Raw genomic sequence first — 21081 nt, forward strand, 5'->3', positions numbered from 1 at the left:
GAACAAAGAAATATATATAGAAAAGAGGGGCTTTCCCTCGGCAAATTTGCAATACCTCCCTTTCTATTGCCCAGAGTCCACATATATGACAAATATCCTGTTTATGCACTGTACCATAAATTGGCCATGCTATCTTCAAGTGCAAGCCACAAATTACGTGTTAGTCTTGCCTGTAAATTATCAACAAGACACCAACCTTTTCAACTTTTACTAAGAGGCAAACTAAAAGACCAACTGGACTAACCAACAATCCACAAACTGTAAGTACATGTATATCATATTTTACAGAGTTAAGTGAATGTATCGGTTAAACAAAGTATGTATATATCACATACAAATAGTTTTTTTAATGCTCCAGCCTTTTACTCAACTGACAATGGTTGAGATATATAAAATTATTTAATTTGGGGGTTTGCACACATTAACGTTAATCTCAGCCATGACAAAATGTATTTTAAAAAGTGAGGTCTTTAACTTTCTCTTAAGCTTACACAAATCAAACCGTAATAATGCCAAGGTTTCCATGCTTTGTTTGTTAGCAGGTTTTACAAATTTGCTTAACAGGTTTTTAAACATAACCCGCCCCCGCCCCCCCCCCCCCCACACTACTGCCTGGCTTTACCTACCCCACCCTGCCCCCTACCATTCTGTCCCTACCCCCTCTGATGTCTTGCTCTGCCCCCTGCTTTATCCCCTGCACTTCCCTTTTCTTCCCCCTGCCTGGCTTAACCCCCCCCCCCACCTCCCTAGCGTTGCTTTCCCCTGGCCCATACATGCATTGCTCTGTTCTTTCCCCCTCCCTGCTCTGCCCCCTCCCTGCACTTTTAAAAGATTTACTTGCCCACCCCTGTTTCCGCTCATATTTGTCAAATGGGCAATCGCTAAGTTCAAAGTCTGAATTACACACATGCTTTTAAGATATAACCAAAAGCTGAGATGTGCATTTTGTCTGTTCTTTTACAGGTGTCATACCAGTATGGCAGGAAACGTGTAGAGCAATTGGACAGAGGACATTGAAAACATGCTTAGCCAAGGACAACAAACTACACAAGAAAAGAAAACAATTCTTATCGTTCAAAGTACCAAACTGAGGAAGATTTATCACAGCAGACTGAGAAGAGGAAATACACCAAAACATGCCGAGGATGCATTCCGAGATGAACTCCAGTCGGTCGAGTCTGGTGGTTGGAACTCAGAATTCAAAGACTCTGTTCCTCTGATGTTCCAGCAGATGACCAAATACGAACTCTACATCAATAACTCGCCATGTGTTCATTGTGCAGAACGAATCATACGATTCATAATTAACCACCCTTCCGTTGAATTTCACATCCATTATGCCATGTTATACAAGGATGGCGGAGATGGCCTCAGAATGTTAACGCATCAACAGCCCATAACCTTGGCAACCATGAATAGTGGTAAATGGCAGTCTGTGATAACAGCAATTCTAGACTTTCACCAAAAAAAAATCTCAGTTTTGGAGATTATTCGCCGGGATAATTCAGGGTATGAGTCAATAACAAAAGTAGTTAAACACTTAGACATAATTAAAGACTCTGATAAATGGAAAAGGTGGCGCGAGAATGCAGACAAGACTGAAAATAAAATACTTGCAAAAATTCTAAGGGAAGGGTATGAGGAGAGGGAGGGCATGGAGAGAGCCCAAGGCGAATCTGGATATCAAGATTGTTTTTAGGGAAAAGAAAATGGAACTCAATCAGGTTTGTACTAAAGAAACAAAAAAACAAGATAAAAGACATTTAGTGTTTATCGACAAACACAAAGCTATTTTGTGTGGTTTTGCTTCGATTAAGTGCCTCAAATCTATGTATAACAATGTCTGATTTAAAGATAGAAGACTCTTGACCTTTGAGAGGCCCCTTTCCAATTAAAGGAGTGTTACAGAATTGGTAAGAAAAAGAATCGTGAAAATCACAGATTTACATGAAACTTACACAATCTAATGATGATGATAGTTGAAATCATCCTTTGAAATATTCCTGTCTGAAATTTCATATTTGATGAGAAATAAACAATCTGATTTCGCGTTTGGAGTTTATCGCTCGGTGAGCGTTTTATTCATTTTTTGTTGGCATCGATGCAATGCAAAATTTGTAATCGGTTTTTCACTATTCTCTCGTGACCCAGATGGCCGATCGATCTCAAACTTCTACAGGTTTGTCAGTTTATGTATATGGTGGATTACATAAAGTGCATACACTGCAAGCAACTTTTTTTTGCTAGCAAAACCAATTCTGTAATGTTCCTTTTCGTGTCTCTAAAAAACTAAACTTGAGCTTCATTCTGATACTGAATCTAAAGGAAATTTGAAACCAGAAATAAAGGTCAACATGGGTCATGATGACCCTTGTCTAACCTTTAATGCTCAAGGTTTTATATCTGAACTAAAGTCTTGAGATTACGGACCTACTTCCGGTTGACCCGGAGGTAGGTCAACATGGGGTCATGGTAACCCAAGGCTAATCTTGAATGCCCAAGGAGATTATAACTGGGGAAAAGGTTTCAAAATCGGCTATGAACTTCTTGAGATATGGTGCTGCAAAGATTTAGTATTTAAATATTCAAATGCAGATCACATCGTTAATTAATTGAAATTTTTGTTTTACTTTAGAGTTAAGTTTATGTTCTAAGCTTCAATTTGATATAAGATCTAACTCTTTCATTTTTACACTTTAGGATGCAAAAAAAATTGTACAAACGCTACGGGGGGTTAGGCAGAAACAAAGAATAAGACAGAAAATGATAAAAATCTTGACAAAAACAATACCTGTTTCGACAGTGGGTCGGAACAGCTAAAAATAGGAATAATAATAACTAGTTTGTATATATAGCGAGCCCCCCTAAAGTGCTTCCTTGTTTGTGAAGACAGGTTTTTGAATTATGAGACCACCGGTTTATAAGGTGGTGCAGTATTATGGTTTATTACGCGGTATATTATTTTATTTATCAAATATTTTCAGTAGTATAATATTATGATTATGTGCAATTGACTCCAAGAGGATAATAAAATACCAAGTTAGAAGAAAAACTATTCACTGAGCAAAGAATTATTTGATAAAAAGTACCTTTTTTTATTACAGATAACAACTTTTTTTTTCATTTCCCTGTTGAGTATGTCACATCGGTGGAATTCCCAGCTGCCATGCAATCATGTACAATCTGAAATGGGGACTTGACGCATAACAGAAACACAACATTTATTTTGTTTGGCCATACAGCTTGTAGGCAACAATGTCAACCGCATTTTACAAATGTAAAGAAAAAAGAAATACAAAAAATCGTCCCTGTTTATTTTACGTCCGCGCTATAAAAACATGAGCCCTGGAGAACTCATGCCAATTGTGAAGATTTTTGGCACTGTCTTACAAATTTTTTTTTTCTCCTTTAGTTTTGTTTCCAATAAATTAAAATAAATACTTATTCCATGATGGCAGTTACAAAAAGATAGAATGATTGACAGTAACATGTAGGTACCAACAATGGATTTCCCAAAAAAAAATATAAAAAAATTAATCAATGGACATAAAAATATCCTACAAACACTATTTTTATTGCAAACATATATTGTTTTTATTGTAAAATGTTTTTACTGTAATTTTTTGGTAAATTCAATTATATAATTTTGCCCATGGCAACCAAATTGAATGTTTTTAATAAACTATGAATAATTAAAACAATTATTAATAAAATTGGCATTTATTTGCGATGAGTTTCAAACTGTTTTAAGATTTTATTTTAAATGTTCTTGATCCGTGATTTTTTTGGGGGTTTTCAGAAATTGGTTAATGTCTCGTAATCTTTTGTATACACCTTGTGTACATTATTCTCTTTATAACACCCCCTGCAAGTATTCTGCCTGCTCATTGGTTTAGAGCGCATGACATGTCTTAGTTTTGCTAGACGACTGCCGTGTGATAGTGCGTCGGTTTGCCATGCGCTAGTCTGAAGACTAGCACACGGAGCCGTGCGCTAGTCCGACAGACTAGCACACGGCGTGCAGTTCCCAGACGTCCGTTGCGTGTACGAGGATGATGAATTAATAGTCTGTAACCATTTCGGATTGCACGACACTACATGCAACACAGTAAGTAAAAGTGTTTGCAATCTGTCTTCGCGTTGTCCGTGGATTGTAGCATTCAGGTCTGTAACTTAATAATAATAGTACAGTATTTAGAAATGTTTGGGGTGTTATAAAACAAATATTGACTGCTTTTACTCGTGCAATGGTTAAAAACTATGACTCCCTCGGTGATCCCCGGAGCATTCTATTTTCTAATAAAATAGAACGCTCCGGGATCACCTCAGGAGTCATAGTTTTAACCATAGCACTCGAAGCAGTCAATATTTGTATACTATTGTGTTTCTTTCAGTGGCTTATTGTATTTACTTTTTGTTAATCGTATAAAATTAATTGTATTCCGTTAATTCATAAATAAACAAAATTATTTAATAGTTACTGTTTTTTTTGGTGTGACATGGTCGATAAAAACACAGCACTTGAAGCTGATATAAATAAGCCAACTCAATGTGTACTGTCTGTTGTGATTGTTTGTGTCTGCGGAGAATAATTCATAATGTGAACAAACTAGTTTGGGGATTTCCCTCAATGGCTTTGCAATACCACTTTTTGTCACTGTTACTCTGGCAACAGTAACATATTAAGATCAAAGTTCAGAAAATACTTAACAAATATCTGAGTTGCCCAACATTTTTTCCAGTGTACGCCTCAGATTTATTGAAAGTGCAGATTTATTGAAAGCACAATTACACTGAGGGACTGTCCCGATAAAGATCTCACAGACCAACTGGACTTTCAAAACAACAAACTACTGTGAGTATATATTTTCACATTTTGTTCAATGTGTAGGCCCATGGGTTAAAATGAAGACAAAACTGTGCATATATAAAGGGTTTTGGTACTTTTTGTGGGACACACCACATTATCCACAGATTTACAATAAACTTACTCTCCTGAAAACATGGCTCTGTGATTTTCTCAAAAACTAATGAAGCTGAAACGTCTTCAGGTAAATTATATTACATACATCTTCATTCACAGTAAGGGTTCAGGTCATGGCCAAAAACAAAAAGTATATAAAGGGGCCAGAATCATTGCTGAAAAAAGATCAACAGTCACATTTTTGTAGTGAACTTTTGGAAACAGGTCCCTCAGTCAACAAACTAGAGCTCAAATTATTTTTTAAAGAACATCTTAAACAAAATCACTGTAGCTAATCTGACAATTTATTCTTTCTATACTTGTTACAGGAATTACACCAGCATGGCAAGAAGCAGTCCGTACAGTTGTGGAAATGACATTGAAATCATGATCAGAACGGGCGTATGGGATTGGCGTCATAGGACATCAAAGAGATATAGATGGCCACGGAAGGCCATTCTTTTAGTTCAAAGTAATAGACTGAACATGATTTACCACAGCACTCCGAAATCAATGCCCATTGGAGGAGCAAAACACGCAGAGTGTGCATTCCTGGAAGACCTTGAGTCAGCAGATCAGTCTTTATCATTTGACGACCTGATTTCCCAGATCCTGAGCTTGTCCCAGCAGATGACTGAATACGAACTGTACATCAACTACTCGCCATGTGTTGATTGTGCTGACCGGATCATACAGTTCATCAATAACCATCCTTCTGTTGAATTTCACATCCACTATGCCATGACCTACCAGGATGGTGGCGGTCTCAGAAAATTAAAGAATCAAGACAGGATTACCTTGGCAACCATGAATGATAACAATTGGCATGCTGTGGCATTATCATTTCTGGACATTCACATACACAAACTGCTTAAGTTGAAACAAAAGTTTCAGGATAATTCTGGGTACAAGTCATTACAGATAACAGTTGAAGACTTGGGCATTGAAAGCTGCCCTGGATGGATTCAATGGAGAGAGAAATCAGACAAGAATGAAACAAAAAAACTTCAAACAATCAATGAGGAAGTTTGTGACCTTAAGGAAGGCTGTAACGATGAGAAAAAATATAAGGAATGTTATGATGATTGGGAAGGTTATGATGAGGAAGGTTGTGACGGGGAGGACAATTGTGACAACGAAGAAAATTGTGACGATGAGGAAAGTTGTGACGATGAGGAAGGGTATTACGATGATGAGGAAGGTTATGATGATTGGGACCATTACAATTATTGGGAAGATTCTGATGAGGAAGGTTGTGACGGGGAAGACAGCTGTGACAAGGAGGAAAATTGTGATGGGGAGGAAAGTTGTGACGATGAGGAAGGGTATTACGATGATGAGGGAGGTTATGATGATTGGGAAAGTGATGTTCGCTTCAGGAGAGGTCATCGGCCATATGGGGTTGCTGTTGGCCAGTATGGAAGACCTTATCGCCCATATAAGGTTGGTTATAGACACTATGGGAGAGGTTATCGACAATACGGGAGTGGTTACGGCTACTGTGAGGGGGGTTATGATTACTTAGAGAAAGGTTACGGCGCCCAAGAAGGTTATGATGATGTAGGTTTTGATGATTAAGATATGATGAGAAAGGTTACCCACCGTATGGGGTAGTCTTTGGCCACTATGGGAGAGGTTATATCAATCAAACATATAAATGATAAAGAGTGATAACTGAAAGAAAAGTTTCAGGATAATTCTGGTAACAAATCACTTGGAAATGAAAGCTCTCCTACATGTACCGTAATTTCCTGGGCATAAGGCGCTTGTATTTATACGCAGTATATCCAATAAAGAAGGTAATCAGACAAAACTGAAAAACAAAAAATAAATAAACTAGATATTGAGAGTTTGTGAACAAACTCAAGGTGTTCGGTTTCCGGGAGTAAAAGCCTGGATTAAAAAACAAATATTACACCTTGCTTTGTTCTCAAGATTTGTAATAAATGATTCAAATTGCAAAAACTGTCAAAACAACATGATTACGTCATCTAGTAAAAGTGTATGTTTGGTGACGTCATCGGTAATATTTGTTTTAAACCAGACCTTTGCCAGACTTGTATGTTGTGATGGTAAAGCATCAAAGGATGTATATTTCAACCTAAAAGGCAATAAACAACGCCCTTTCAAATCATTTCAGTCACTTCCGGTTTAAACAGATCAAAAGGTCAACGAAAGTTCACCAACATATCCATTTCTGTAAAGTACGTAAAGCCCTTTCATATGATGTATAGATTGTCAAAATAGCTTATGTAGTTTAGGTAATATGAACTTAGGAAATATTGACGCCTGTAGAAAAGACTGTAAGGGGCATGTATGTTTTAACCGCCTTGAACAAAGACTATTCTTCATGAAGCTTTTTCGCGCTCTATTATGGATGATCACTGCTGCACCGCTAATACACTACACGTTGTGTGTATGCCTACGTGCAATGTTTATGCACATACCAATGGGGATTTACGTTGTTCTTTAGACGTGAATTTTGAAATTTTCAACCTCTCTTTTGAGCCGGAAGACAACATCAAAATGGGGTCATGTCTGTGGGGCGTTTACGGAGTTTTCAATGACGATTCCGATGATGTTTCGATTGTAAGAATCCCTCATGTAGATCAAAAGTTATGATTTTTTGAATTAATAAACTTTGAATATTCATAACTCAAGAATTGATGACGTCATCATGACGTAACTCACACGGTTTCTTCTCCTAATAAATCGCTAACTATGTGTGAAGTTTCAAGTTCATACGAGTTTTGAAAAGGCCCTTTGGTTAGCAGACAAGGGACGCTGAGAAGAAGAAGAAGAAGTATGAAGAAAAAGAAGAAAAAAAACGAACAAAATAAGAGGTGTTCCGGGCTGTTGGCCCGAACACCTAATAAATCTAGGAGAAAGTTTGTGACATTAGTGAAAGTAAAGGCCACTGTGGGGTTGGTTACATGGTCGAAATGAGGGAGACTTTAAATGATTTAGAGGAAAGTTATGATGATGAGTAAGGATGGACACTATTGGTAATTATTCAAAATAATTATTAGCATAAAACCTTACTTGGCAACAAGTAATGGGGAGCTGTTGTTAGTTAAAAACATTGTGAGAAACCGCTCCCTCTGAAGTAAACGTAGTTTTCGAGAAAGAACTAATTTTCCATGAATTTGATTTAGAGACATCAGAATTAGATTTTACGGTCCCGAAATCAAGCATCTGATAGCATACAACTTTGTGTGACAAGGGTGATTTTTCTTTCATTATCACCCCTTTGTTTACGTCTATTTTTGTTAAGTCTCATTATTTTTTTTAAGTGCTGGTTAATTGTTTATTGTTTGGATTGTTTGTAATACTTGCTCATTAGCTAACTGTGTGTTTTAACTGTTTTACCTTTAGCTCTTTCTAAAGAAATTTTTAAACTGTACATGATCTAGTGCAATTCAACTATATCGGTTGTCATACTGTTCATTCTTTTGTAATGTTTTTATGAAATAAACCAATAAATATAAAATATAACATACTATTATTTATATCAGGCTTCCAGAGACGAAAATATATCAGCATATTGAACGCTTTCGCGAAAAACTACCCGGATGACAGCAATATTGTGTCAGTAAAAGTTCCCGGATGGAGCAATTGCTTCAATATTGCTCCATTCGGGCATTTTAACAAGTTTCGCTGGTTCCCATGATCATGATAGTCAAGAGTGCACGCTCACTGTTGTTAACCAGTGAACGGAGCTGAAATAATATTATCAATAACAATGGCTACTTCTACTAGTGGTGCGAGATTCGCTTCGGTTTCCGATGAGGATTTTGAAGAACTTTTGAAGAACAAAGACGCAGAAAACACCTTGAAGGCTACAAAACAAGCAGTACATGTTCTGAGAGCTTACCCGACGGGAAAAATCTTCCAACGATATTTGAAAGAGTAGGTAAAATAAACAACGGCTTACGCTTGCGAGCTAGTGTTTATAAAAAAACATAATAATAAAATTGAATTTGAAAATCTGGAATCACGTGAACCAAAGTAGTGTTGCTTTGATCAAGTCCTCAGCCTGATATAAATAATAATAATAATAATATTAGATGGCTTTTTCGGGGGATACAAGAATATACTGCACTCGCTATGACAATATTGCACTCGTCTTCGACTCGTGCAATATTGTCATAGCTCGTGCAATGTATTCTTGTATCCCCCTCAAAGCCATCCAATATTGTATAAATATATCTCGCAACTTTGACAACTAATTGAGCTTAAATTTTTACAGGTTTGTTATTATATGCATATTTTGAGATACACCAAGTGAGACGACTGGTCTTTGACAATTACTAAAGGTGTCCTGTGCCTTTAAGACGATGAAGATATGACAAGGAGGAATATGACTAAAATGTACTCCTCAGTTATGTTAATAACTATGTTTATGAGCTGAGGTTTATATAACAAAACTCATGATAATAATGACAATAATAATAAACAGCACTTATAGCGCACACACATACATTGTAGGTCCAAAGTACTTTCCAAAAAGAGAGTACATGTAGTTAATTATTTAAAAAAGTGTTTACAGTTTATAAGGTGGTGCAGTACATTGTGGTTTATTACGGGAATATGCGGTATATTGTTATGGCATGCAATTTAATCCTAGAGGGTATTATCAAATACCAAGTTAGAAGAAAAACTATTTACTGAGCAAAGAATCATTCAATAAAAAGTACCTTTTTTTCATAACAGATAACAATTTTTTTTCTTTATTTCCCAGTTCCCCCAGTATTATTCAAATACAAGATCTTTTAAAGGGAGTCTGTACTTCCAGGAATGTGTGAGGATCAGATGTTTAAAAAAAACTGAAACGTGAGGGATAAGCATGAAAGCTTGCGAGCGCAACATCTCCGGAGCGCCAAACCTTGCGAGCAGGAAACCTGTTTACTTACATTTATGTTGGGTTCATAAAAGCCAACTCTGCAATCTGGGACGTTCTAGTATGGTTCTTCTTCAAGTTTATCTTCTCAAAATATATGTTAGCATTAAAACTTACTTGAACGAGCAACGGAGAGCTCTTTATAGTACAATATAGTTCTGAGAAATAGCTACTTAGTTTTTGAGAAAGTCTGAGAGTGTTTTCTCATAATGGACAGATTCCCTGAACACTGTACATGTAATGTACATCACAACACGATTGGGGGAACTCCCTCAAAGATTTCGCAATACAACAGTTGTAAGAAATGAACTAACTTTGATGCTAGCCTCGAAGATTTCGCAATACCACAGTTCTCAGCAATTACACTTTGATGCTTGCCTCAAAGACTGTGCAATATGTACCACAGTTGTAAGGAATAAACTTGGAAATGAGCTCATCTGCTGTCTAGTCTCTGCACATATTAATTAGGCCTACAATCCAATTTTAGAAATGTTGTATAAATACCCGTGTTGTCCAGTACTTTTTCCAATGTACGCATATTCCTTGAATGCACTGTCTGCAACTTACAAAAAGAGACCGCCTTAGATGCAAGTCCACAAAAAGCATTCACAGGCTTTTCTACACAGATCAACTGAACCACCTAAACATCCATAAACTGTAAGTACATCGTTTCCTCGTATCCTATTTAATACATTGTGCTAGTATTGTTTCCTGTATAACCTTGGCAACTGAACAGACTTTCGGTTGAACCAAAGTTGGGGCATGTTACATTTCTACATTTCAGAGTTAATAAACTCCTAGTACTTTGAGGTAGTTATGTCTTCTATTCTTCTAACCCATAGCCCCCTCCCCCCCCCCCCCCAATTTTGTTTTCTGTATAATGCCATCCTCCAAAAAAATTCTGATATTATTTTTAAGGATTCCCTTATTTGAATCGATTCAGACAATAATAATTACCCATTGGAAAGTACAACAGTGGCAATTTCGTAGATGAAAACAAGAAGGGATGTGTGGAGTCAGAAATACAAATGTTTTACCTGTAAAACATTTGTTAAAGGGCTGACTGGGGGGGGGGGGGTTCTACAAATGAAAGCGAAAAGTTTGTCCAGTTCCCAGATGGCGTCATAAATATGCACAGACATATTCACACAAAAAGAATTCCAAGTTCGATATACTGGTTTCTTTTTAACTTAACGTTAAGGAAAACTGTTTCACACACTCATGTGTCGTGTCGTGGCCGAGCGATTATAGAGCACCGAATTCAAACTCTGGTGTTTCTGATCAGCAGAGTGTGGGTTCGAATCCCCAGCTGTGACACTTGTGTCCTTAAGCAAGACACTTAACCACTGCTTCGTCCTTCGGACGGGACGTAAAGTCGTTGGTCCCCTGTGTTGTGCAGCGCATGTAAAGTGCACTTATCGAAAAGAGAAGGGGTTCGCCCCAGTGTTCCTGGCTGTGGCTGCTGTACATGTATGCGCTGTAGCACCTTGTAAACCCTTAATAAGGTGCTACATAATTGGGTCTCAGAATTCATCACTGCAATAACCTATCTTTCTGAAAGTTTGTATACTCAGCGTTTAGTACGTGCGCTATAAGACTTCGATATTTATTTTTATTATGTTGACGCTCTAGGTAAATATGTGTTGCTAAACCTCTCTTATAGTTTATTTTGATGTGAAGTGTGAATGTTCAATTCGTAAAACACCAACTAGAACTGACATCAAGAATTTCTATTTTTTTTTTTTACAGTATCCAACAAGCATGGCAACCAACGCGCCTCGCAGTTGTGAAGATGACATTGAAATCATGATCAGAACAGGCGTACAGGATCCACGCCGCAAGACATCCAAGCGGTATAAATGGCCGCATGAAGCCATTCTCATCGTTCAAAGTGACAGAACGGAAAGGATTTTTCACAGCAGAAGAAAAACGAAAAAATCACCGTCACAACATGCCGAGTGTGCTTTCCTAGATGACCTCGAGTGTGCGGACTGGTCTTTATCATTTGAAGACATCTTTTCCAGGATGTGCATGCCCCAGAAGATGACCGAATACGACCTCTTCATCAACTATTCGCCATGTGTTGATTGTGCTGACCGGATCATAAGATTCATAAACAACCACCCTTCTGTTGCATTTCACATCCACTATGCCATGACCTACAAGGGTGGAGATGGCCTCCGAATGTTAATAAACCGAGACCGCATTGCCTTGGCAACCATGACTGGAAACACATGGAAGGCTGTGATAACATCAATTCTAAAATTTCACAGAAAAAAATCGAAAACACTTCTTCGGTGCAAGTCGGGATACGAGTCATTAGCGATCGCAGTCGCTTACTTGGGTATTGAAACATCTCCTGGATGGATTCGAATGAGAGAGAAATCGGACGAGACTGAAGAAGAAGTACTTGAACAAATCTATGAAGACAATGAAAAGTTTATAATGATGCTAAAGATGTTCAAGGCTATTTGTGGAAGGACTTAGCAAAAGGGGAAGATCGCATCCACAAATTATGTACATGTAGGGTGTCATAGCTGGGTGGTTAAAGATCATTGAATTCAAGTGTGGGTTCGAACCCCAGCCATGACACTTGTGTCCTTGAGCATTGGACTGTCCAAACTTTCCACTGTCCAAACCTGTCTCAACCGAACTATAATTTTTTCTGGTGCTGCGGCTTATAGCCTAAAAATTACGGTTTCAGATGTAGCTCAATCCAAGACTCTTCAACCAAAGTCTAAGAATGGTGCTTTTCTTCGTGACTACCCGACTACCGCTTCGGGTGGGGGGAGGGGGGGAGGGTGGAGGGGGGAGGTGAACAGTTAATATCCAAACAGGTTTTGTGTTAAAGGGGGTTTTATAAAAGGGGATATTCAATGTATAGAAGTACTCCTATAATAATTTATTTTGTGATTGCCATTTTGCCATTTTACCAGATAAGTATTTCTATTTTTGTAATTTTATCTGTACATGATATCTGTAGGCCTACATGTACCAACCAATTTTTAATGATTGCTCTTATATATCTTTAATCTACATTTTTTAACTAACAATTCTTTGTTATAAATCTTGTTTGGCCAGTTGTTTTTTTTTTTTCAACTAAAAATGAATGAATGAATGAACGTAGTACAGGTCAGGTACAATTTGTTTGCAGTAATTAATGTAGCAGAAACCGCGACGAAAAGGTACAAACCTCTGAAAATGTAAATTTTAAAAGATCTTGCCACTTTTTGTAGATCATGTTTGTGCCCCTGACATGAATCCCTACTCACTCTGAACTTTCACAGATTTGATATTTGATGCATATGTTGCGATACACCAAGTGAGAATATTTGTCTTTGACAATTTTGAAGGCGTCCAGTGGCTTTAAATACACTGGACACTATTGGTAATTGTCAAAGACCACACTTTGTGATACATCTCAACATATGCATACAAACCAGTGATCTTTTCAGGTAACAAACCTTGTTTCAGCTGTATAAAGTGCATTGTTTAAAAATACGTTTTTCTTATAGTTATTTATTACTTTACCTAAATTATTGTGTACTGTACACTGCATTGTTTATTTTTTTAAATTTCCACTGTATTTAATGTTTCAGCAAAAGGATAATTAAAAACTAAGAGTTGTTTATTGTTGCTTATATTTGAATTAGTTGTGATGTTAATTTGTTGTTATATCCTTAAATGATCCATAGAAATATTTTGTTTTTGTTTTAATAGAATATTTTGCTGCCATGTTACACTAAAAGGACTTTATTGAAATGACGCTACTCGGGCTAAACTCGGCTCGAGAGGTTGTGACCACAATTTTACAATGTTAGAAATTCGCTTGTGCCATCCAGCTTCACACTTTTGGTATTGTCAATGACCAGTATTTTCAACTTGGTGTATGTAAACTGCATAAAATATAACAAACCTGTGAAAATTTGGACTCAATTGGTCATGGAAGTTGTGAGAGAATAATGGAAGAAAAACAGAGGAATGTTTTATTTATATTGGGGTATAAAAATACTGTTTTATTATTATTATCATGAGCCTTACAGCATTGGCACTTGGATGAGGTTATGTTTTTTTCATGCACACTGCGCTCTGTATGTTGACATTGAATACCCACTATAAGTCATGTGACACCTGCCCTCTCAAGCACTTGGTGGGCATTCCCTCAGTAGTTCTGTAGCACTGCACGTTCTATTGTCCACAATCTATGCACCAGTGATTTTTCGAATGTTCCAGAAATGCTGAATACATAAATACCCGAGTTGCACGACACTGTTTTCAGTCAACGCCTCAGACGTATTGAAAGTAATGTCTGCAAATTACACTACGAGACTGTCCTTTTAAAGCTCTCAAAAGGCAAACATCTACGCTGATAAAGACAACTTGAACTTCAAAACAGCCAACAACTGTAAGTATTATTATTGATCACATTATCAGACCTGCCAACCTTGTAATTTTTTTTTGAGTACCACATTATCGCAGCGGCATAAACATGATCGCCCAGTGCACAACGGCATATGGCACAATGCTTACGGTTAGTCAGCAAAAACCATGGACCACTTAATTTTAGATGAACCATTCATTTAATGTAATTATATATCAATTCACACAAAATACAGGCTACTTCATAAAAAAAAAAGTTGTATCATGATATCAGTGGTTATTTTAGGGGTGGTTGATGTGGCCTTTTTATGACTTTTTGTGCTCGTGACCTTAACAGTCTGGAAAAAAAATGAAAAAGAAATAACCAGTTGACTGCTGGAACCATGTTCCAAATGCCTAGATCAAGGATTTAAAACTGAAGGAGTGAAGGGGAAAAGTGTTATTTTTTTTTTTTTTTACATCACAAAAAAAAAAGCCAGGGATTTCCCTACGGGCGGTGAGCCCATTTTGACACGTTTCTGATCCATAACATCAGGCCACGACCTCTACAGCGGCCACCAGCGGCCATTGCCGCGATGCCCCAGCGAATTGCCGTGAAGCCCTTTTAAAAATCACGTACCTTACGGCCACTTGGCCGTCGTGCCCTTTTCCATTGATTTCATAACATTATTTATTCGAAAATGTTATTTAATGTTTACATAGTGACCCATCAAATTTTGATTTATATGGAGGTAAAATTCGGAACGTACGATCCCGCACAATGCTGCTTCTGTGCAATAAAAAATGTGTCGAGAACGTGGCACGGTAACCATATCAAACGTAGTTGAGCTGTTTACTACTAAAACGAAGCACCAGACTACTCCAATGTATAAACTCGCTACAAGTCCCTACACTAAGTTACGCATTTTCGCACTGATTTTGTCTATTGAGATCTGTATTTGTAGCGGATCGGGCGGGGGATGCGCGCGGCCGGGGGCTGGATACAGTCTATGTTTTTCCCCTGGCTAAATTAATGTTTGTGACCCACCACTACCAGTGATCTGCCTGCCTTGCGACTTTGTTTTTTATTGCCAAACGCATGTTAGTGTACACACAACAAGCGTGGAATTGTAAAACGTCAAAATTGGATTATATGGAGGTAACGGCAGAGCCCTAATTTTGGAAATAATCATACTCCATCAAGTTCATTATTGATTAATCAGCATGCCATCCCTCAAAAGATGCAAAAATAAGCAGGAAGGCGAAAGGGCTGGAGTGGCAGCAAAGTGCCAACTTTAGAAGCATTTTTTAATTGGGTGCGTTTGTTTACATTTTTATAGTATTTATTTAGCGCAGTCTAGCGTGGCATAAATGCTGGCCAATTATTTTGTGCTAAGGGGTTGGGGTTCATTTTTAATTTTCATAATCATATTTATTTACAAAAAAAGAAGAGAAAAAAAGAAATAAATATTTTTCCAAATCATCGGATTTAGCTGAGCCTTCGGGTTGTTGGTGGGTTGTTGGCGTGGGGTGGGTGGGGCTCGTTTGTCTCGCAGAGTTGGGGTAGTGGTGAGCCAGAGACTAAATTGATCTTTTTTCTTCAGATTAGCACGCAGGGAATTAATTTTAGTAATATTTGTTTCTGTATGATTTTTCAACAATTCTTTGTTCTGGATCAATGATTTGTCTTCAGATGAGCAGAAGGGAGTTTAATTAAGTTGATGAATAAGGGGAGGGGGTAAAATGGGGAAAGTTAATTACTGGGGTAATCGACCGTTTGCAATTTGAGTGCTGCAAACAAAACTGTAAATAATTCAGAAACAAATATTTTTAGACTTTAATTCAATTTCAGTTGCACAGCATATGTAAACAGCGACAATGAAATAAATATGGGTTGGAAAGTTTACCACCATCTTGAAATCAGTGGAAAGTATATTAACATAATCATCAACAAATAAAGGTTTGAAAATGGCCTTGGTGCCCTTTCAGTTGGCCTTGGTGCCCCTTTCTTTTTTAGAGCTTTTGAGGCCAAGTGGCCTTGCCCCTCTGGAGCTAAAGGTTGAGGCCTGTAACATATATTAATTTCATTGACAAGCTCTGTTGAACAATGTTCCTACATTATTAGTAACTTAAACTCGGAATGCAAATATATTATATTATAACTTGGTATCCATCTTTGGTTGCCCAGTAAACAGACAAACGAAAGCCCAGCGTAGAGTTTTCCAGTTCCACTTCAATTGAGGCATGCTTCAATTCATCATTTGTTTCCCTTATCAGGCTTATACAAAGATTACAGGCCATCAAATTCCCATTATTCTCCCCAAATTCTCGGGAGTTGGGAAAAAATCGTGACGTAAATAATAACATGAATGCTACCTCCTGACCTAAACTGCTGCCGCTCTTCGAGATGTCTAATTGTCAAAGTGTGTGCACTGCCGACTGCACACGTGCACTGTGCAAAATGCATTATTTTCCACGTTGAGGAAGAAACTTCTTTGGAGCATGCATTCTTTTTTTTTCGGGTGGAGGAGTACTTTTTCCCCCATCACTGACACTTCGCCTTCGATCAGCGTCCATGTTGCATAGTATAAACACACGGCGACGCCGAACGAATTCGAGGCGAACACGTGCGTTGTGTGCACGTACATGTACATGTACATCCATGCATAAGGCTGTACATGTACTAAACCAGGTTAACCGAACTGGTATGCGCCATTCCCACCCCTTCTGTTACGCATTGGTTTATTAGTTTTCCAGCGGGAGTAAGAATTTAAAAAATAATTCTAAGCACAACCTCTTTTTTATCGAAGCGCATAATGATCACTCAGATGTGGGGTGTGTGGGGTGTTTTTGATCTGATGTTTTTGCACTTGGGGTCGAACGAATAACAGTTGATTAAATTGAGAACAAAATTGTCCGTTCGTGCTGCAGTTTTAAAACACCGCGATATAGATTTTGCTTTTTGCGTACGTTCTGCAGAATATCTCGTACCACCGTACTCAGGGGTGAAAATGCGTGCATGGTACGCAAAATGCGTACAGGTTGGCAGGTCTGCATTATCTAAAAGTAAAAATAGTGGGTTATAATGAAGACAAAACTGTCTTTTCCTGTGACTGGAAACAGGGATGCGAGTTAATACTGCTGGAAAAAGATCTACAGTCACAGAATTGTAGTGAGTGATTGGAAACAGTATCCTCAGAGAAAAAAAACAGCAACATTTTTAAAACTATTTAAATATTTATCCTTAATTTTGTGTTTAGTTTTTATTTGCGGATAAGTGTGAAGTTTTCCTACCTGTAAAATTTGATCAGAAAAACTTGTCCCCTCTTCTTTTTTCAAACATTGACCTTAGTCTTAAAAGAAAAACCTACCCTTTTTCATCCTGCAGTTGTAAACAATTCTGAAATTTCTCATTCCTTCCTAAATTTCGGGAGTTCTTACAACAAGCAAAAACCTTGCAGGGTCGTTGCCGGGCCTCCCTGCCGACTTTAAATGGCCGTGTAAGAACTCGCTACCATTTTATTCTCTTATTAATAAATATATAAGTAAACAAATAAACAAATGAACAAATATATAAATAAACTACAAGTAAACAAAATGCGTTTGGGTCCATTATTCACAAATAGGGGAAAGGGAGTACAACTACTGCAATGAGGGAGACATACATTAAAGATAAGGGAACATGATACATGATAGTCCATTGTGAAGTGTGGTTATTATATCACATACAAACTGCATACAATTCAAAGAAGTTTGTTTCTTAAATATTGCAAAACAACAATGACATGGATACTTCCTATCTGTATTTCTACAGAAATCCTATCAGCATGGAAAGCAACAGGCCCAACACTGGCAGCTGGAAAGATGACATTGATCTTATGACCAGAACAGGCCACTTTGAAAAAAGAAGGTGGTTAAAATATAAAACCATTCTGGTTGTTCAACAAGGAACAAAACCGAAGATTTATCACAATATTGGCAGGCAACATGCTGATTGTGCATTCCTAGAAGACCTTGAGCCAGTGGATCAGCCTTCATCATCGGAAAAAGACCAAGAAGACCTTGTTAAGCCAGTGGATCAGCCTTCATCATCGGAAAAAGACCAAGAAGACCTTGTTAAGCCAGTGGATCAGCCTTCATCATCGGAAAAAGACCAAGAAGACCTTGTTAAGCCAGTGGATCAGCCTTCATCATCGGAAAAAGACCAAGACCACCTTAAGCCAGCGGATCAGCCTTCATCATCAGAAAAAGACCAAGAAGACCTTGTTAAGCCAGTGGATCAGCCTTCATCATCGGAAAAAGACCAAGACCACCTTAAGCCAGTGGATCAACCTTCATCATCGGAAAAAGACCAAGACCACCTTAAGCCAGCGGATCAGCCTTCATCATCAGAAAAAGACCAAGAAGACCTTGTTAAGCCAGTGGATCAGCCTTCATCATCGGAAAAAGACCTAGAAAACCTTAAGTCAGGATTTCAGTCTTTATCATTGGAAGACTCGACTTCTCAGAAGAGCTCCTCCCAGCAGATGACTGAATACAACCTCTACCTTAACTACTCCCCATGTAGTAAATGTGCTCTACGGATCACACAATTCATAGATGATAACCCTAACGTTAAATTTAACATCCAATATGCCAAGACCTACTCTACAAAAACAGAAAGCGAAACAGGCCTGGGTCGCAATATATTATCAGAAAAAAAGTATAAACACAACATAATATTGTCATCCATGAATGAATTCTCATGGAAGTCTGTAATCATATTAATTTTGGACTATTACAAGCACCCACTGCTAAAAAACTTAAAAGAAAAGTTTCAGGACAAACCAGGATATGAGGCATTACAGATAGCATGTAAAGATTTGGATATTACATGCCCACACATGAGAGAGGAATCAGACACTTATGAAAAAGTGGAGCTCGATGAAATCCAAGCAAAATTGTTAGAATAAAGTTTGTTACAATGAGGAAGGTCATAACGGTCAGGAAGGTATGACTTCCAACACACTATTGTTATTCCTATGGTACTCGTAAAGCATTGAAGGGGGATCTGTATGTCAATCAACTTCAATTCATAAAAATAGCGTTGTGCAACGAGGAGTAGAATATTGGAATAGTCTTCCCATACATTTTAAGCAACCTTCTACAATCAGTACATTTTCAAGAAAACTTAAACAATACTTGCTAGATACTTATCTGTAATGCCATCAAAATCTAATGTTGTTCTTTTTAATCGTTTGCTTTGTTTGGTCTCAGCTGTCAGCTTGTGTATACCTGTGTGTCTGTTTTGTCTCTCAAATAGGGAATACTTTGGAACACTAGTAGTAATCAGCGTCTTACTTCACGAAAGCGAGATGTCGTTTTTTTGTTTTTTAGGGGTTTTTTTTTCATACTGTTGCATTATTTTGTTCTCTGATTTTTATCATCATTGATATTAGGCAAATTTATGTACAATTTAATCCGCAATCACTCTACCTGTATTTTCGAAAAAACTACAAAAACTACTACTCAAATGCATATTCCTTATAACCCTATAATTCATGACTTTAATAGTACGAGTCCATTTAATGATGACTCGCCTCTGTGTTGTTTGTAGGCCTACACCTATCGTCTGACCATGTTGTCCCTTGTCTTTGTCTTTGTTTGTGTTCCTTGGTATCATGTTTGTCTGTCAATAGGTTAGGGCACAAAAGCATTTTGCTTAACCTTACACCTAAATGTTGTCTTTAAATACTACTTGTTTATTTTTTTGAAGTATTGTGTACCTAATCATACCTCATACTATATTGCCTGTTTTAATTTTGACATAAATGTACGCTATTGTATTATTGTTTTGTATGACAGCATTGAAATAAATGTACTGAATATAGACATGTACTGAATATATAACTGTTTGCATGAGAGATTTCGCAAAACACTCTGTTCTGTTCTCATTCAATGTCATTTTTATTATTGCTGTTCATCCTGGTACTCTGCATCGATGGTTAAATTGAAGAAAAGGCTGCAAATCACATAAATTACTATTAACTAGCTTCAGCAAAATATCTTTAATAGGTTAATAATAACTCACCAGCTCATTATGCTTTGTAATATGTTTTAGTGAAATAGGCCTGTACAATGTCAAGTTTTGATAAATTGCATGATTTTCTTTTCTGTTAGAAATTTCCAAGTTTTTAAATGTGTATGTACAAATGTTTTCATTCTGCCTCTGGTCGCTAATCCATTTTTTAATTGTGAATTAACTATTTCAAATCAAATAAAAATATAAAAAAATGATTTGGGACTCATAAAAGAATTTAAGAGTTGTCTTTCAAAGTGATATAAGAACACATTTAGCAATCATTGTTCACATTTAGCATTCATTATTGCCCTCCAATGGAAGGTCACATGCCAGAAGGCGAGGTGTTAATTTTCTTTTTGTTATTGCACGACAGGTGCAGCGCGCTCGTTAGAGCGTGAAATGATTACGTAAGGTTTTCTTTCACATTCTCATTTAACTACATGTAGTATAGTAGGCGAGCAGCTCAGCCATTCCTATGTTCACCAAAACAATGTGTTTATGTTCATTTTTTCTTTAATATTCTTGAATTATTTACAGGAGGTATATTCAAAAAAGAAAATTATTTTAACTAATGTAAGATTGGAGTACAAGACACTTAAACCATGCGAGTGTAGTTGCGATTTTATTTTTTAAATCCTTTGGAAGCTTTTCGTGCAAGGAGCTCATTAGCATTCTAATCTTGAAGGCACTTGCACCAACAATCTTTCTTCAATCTTTTGGTTTATTGTACTTTTAGTAGCTAGTTTATGGTATGGCCTTTTTGTTATTGGTCAACTCAAATTGGCCGGCCAGTTATTA

General features: G+C 37.4%; 4 protein-coding genes across 5 annotated transcripts in view; 3 read left to right on the plus strand and 1 right to left on the minus strand.

Annotated features, from left to right (window-relative positions):
- LOC139937111 (bifunctional purine biosynthesis protein ATIC-like) overlaps positions 1–21081 on the minus strand; it is a 52364-nt gene that overhangs the window by 17924 nt on the left and 13359 nt on the right. The window lies entirely within an intron of this gene.
- LOC139937770 (uncharacterized) lies at positions 129–9655 on the plus strand. Of its 2 annotated transcripts, XM_071933075.1 has the most exons (3): positions 129–260; positions 964–1509; positions 5293–9655. In XM_071933075.1, the coding sequence occupies exons 2-3, from the start codon at positions 1022–1024 to the stop codon at positions 6539–6541; spliced, it is 1737 nt and encodes a 578-aa protein (XP_071789176.1). In that variant the 5' UTR covers positions 129–260; positions 964–1021; the 3' UTR covers positions 6542–9655. The 2 variants fall into 2 exon arrangements, with proteins under 2 accessions (XP_071789176.1, XP_071789177.1); XM_071933076.1 differs by lacking the exons at positions 129–260; positions 964–1509 and adding an exon at positions 1700–1724.
- LOC139937113 (uncharacterized) lies at positions 10383–12628 on the plus strand. Its single transcript, XM_071932115.1, has 2 exons — positions 10383–10520; positions 11613–12628. Exon 2 carries the CDS (start codon positions 11625–11627, stop codon positions 12348–12350), a length of 726 nt encoding a protein of 241 aa, XP_071788216.1. The 5' UTR covers positions 10383–10520; positions 11613–11624; the 3' UTR covers positions 12351–12628.
- Positions 14050–21025, plus strand: LOC139937112 (uncharacterized). The gene is made up of 2 exons (XM_071932114.1): positions 14050–14268; positions 18037–21025. Exon 2 carries the CDS (start codon positions 18050–18052, stop codon positions 19172–19174), a length of 1125 nt encoding a protein of 374 aa, XP_071788215.1. The 5' UTR covers positions 14050–14268; positions 18037–18049; the 3' UTR covers positions 19175–21025.

The sequence above is a fragment of the Asterias amurensis genome, chromosome 5 (assembly GCF_032118995.1).
Source record: "Asterias amurensis chromosome 5, ASM3211899v1".
Lineage (NCBI taxonomy): Eukaryota > Metazoa > Echinodermata > Asteroidea > Forcipulatida > Asteriidae > Asterias > Asterias amurensis.

What these genes read in the sequence shown, in the direction of transcription:
- LOC139937112 (XM_071932114.1), top strand. Translation starts at nt 18,050, where the DNA reads ATGGAAAGCAACAGGCCCAACACTGGCAGCTGGAAAGATGACATTGAT.
- LOC139937770 (XM_071933075.1), top strand. Translation starts at nt 1,022, where the DNA reads ATGCTTAGCCAAGGACAACAAACTACACAAGAAAAGAAAACAATTCTT. An exon ending in ATTCGCCGGGATAATTCAGG is followed by an intron (nt 1,510 to 5,292) that starts GTATGAGTCAAT and finishes TACTTGTTACAG; the next exon opens with GAATTACACCAGCATGGCAA.
- LOC139937113 (XM_071932115.1), top strand. Translation starts at nt 11,625, where the DNA reads ATGGCAACCAACGCGCCTCGCAGTTGTGAAGATGACATTGAAATCATG.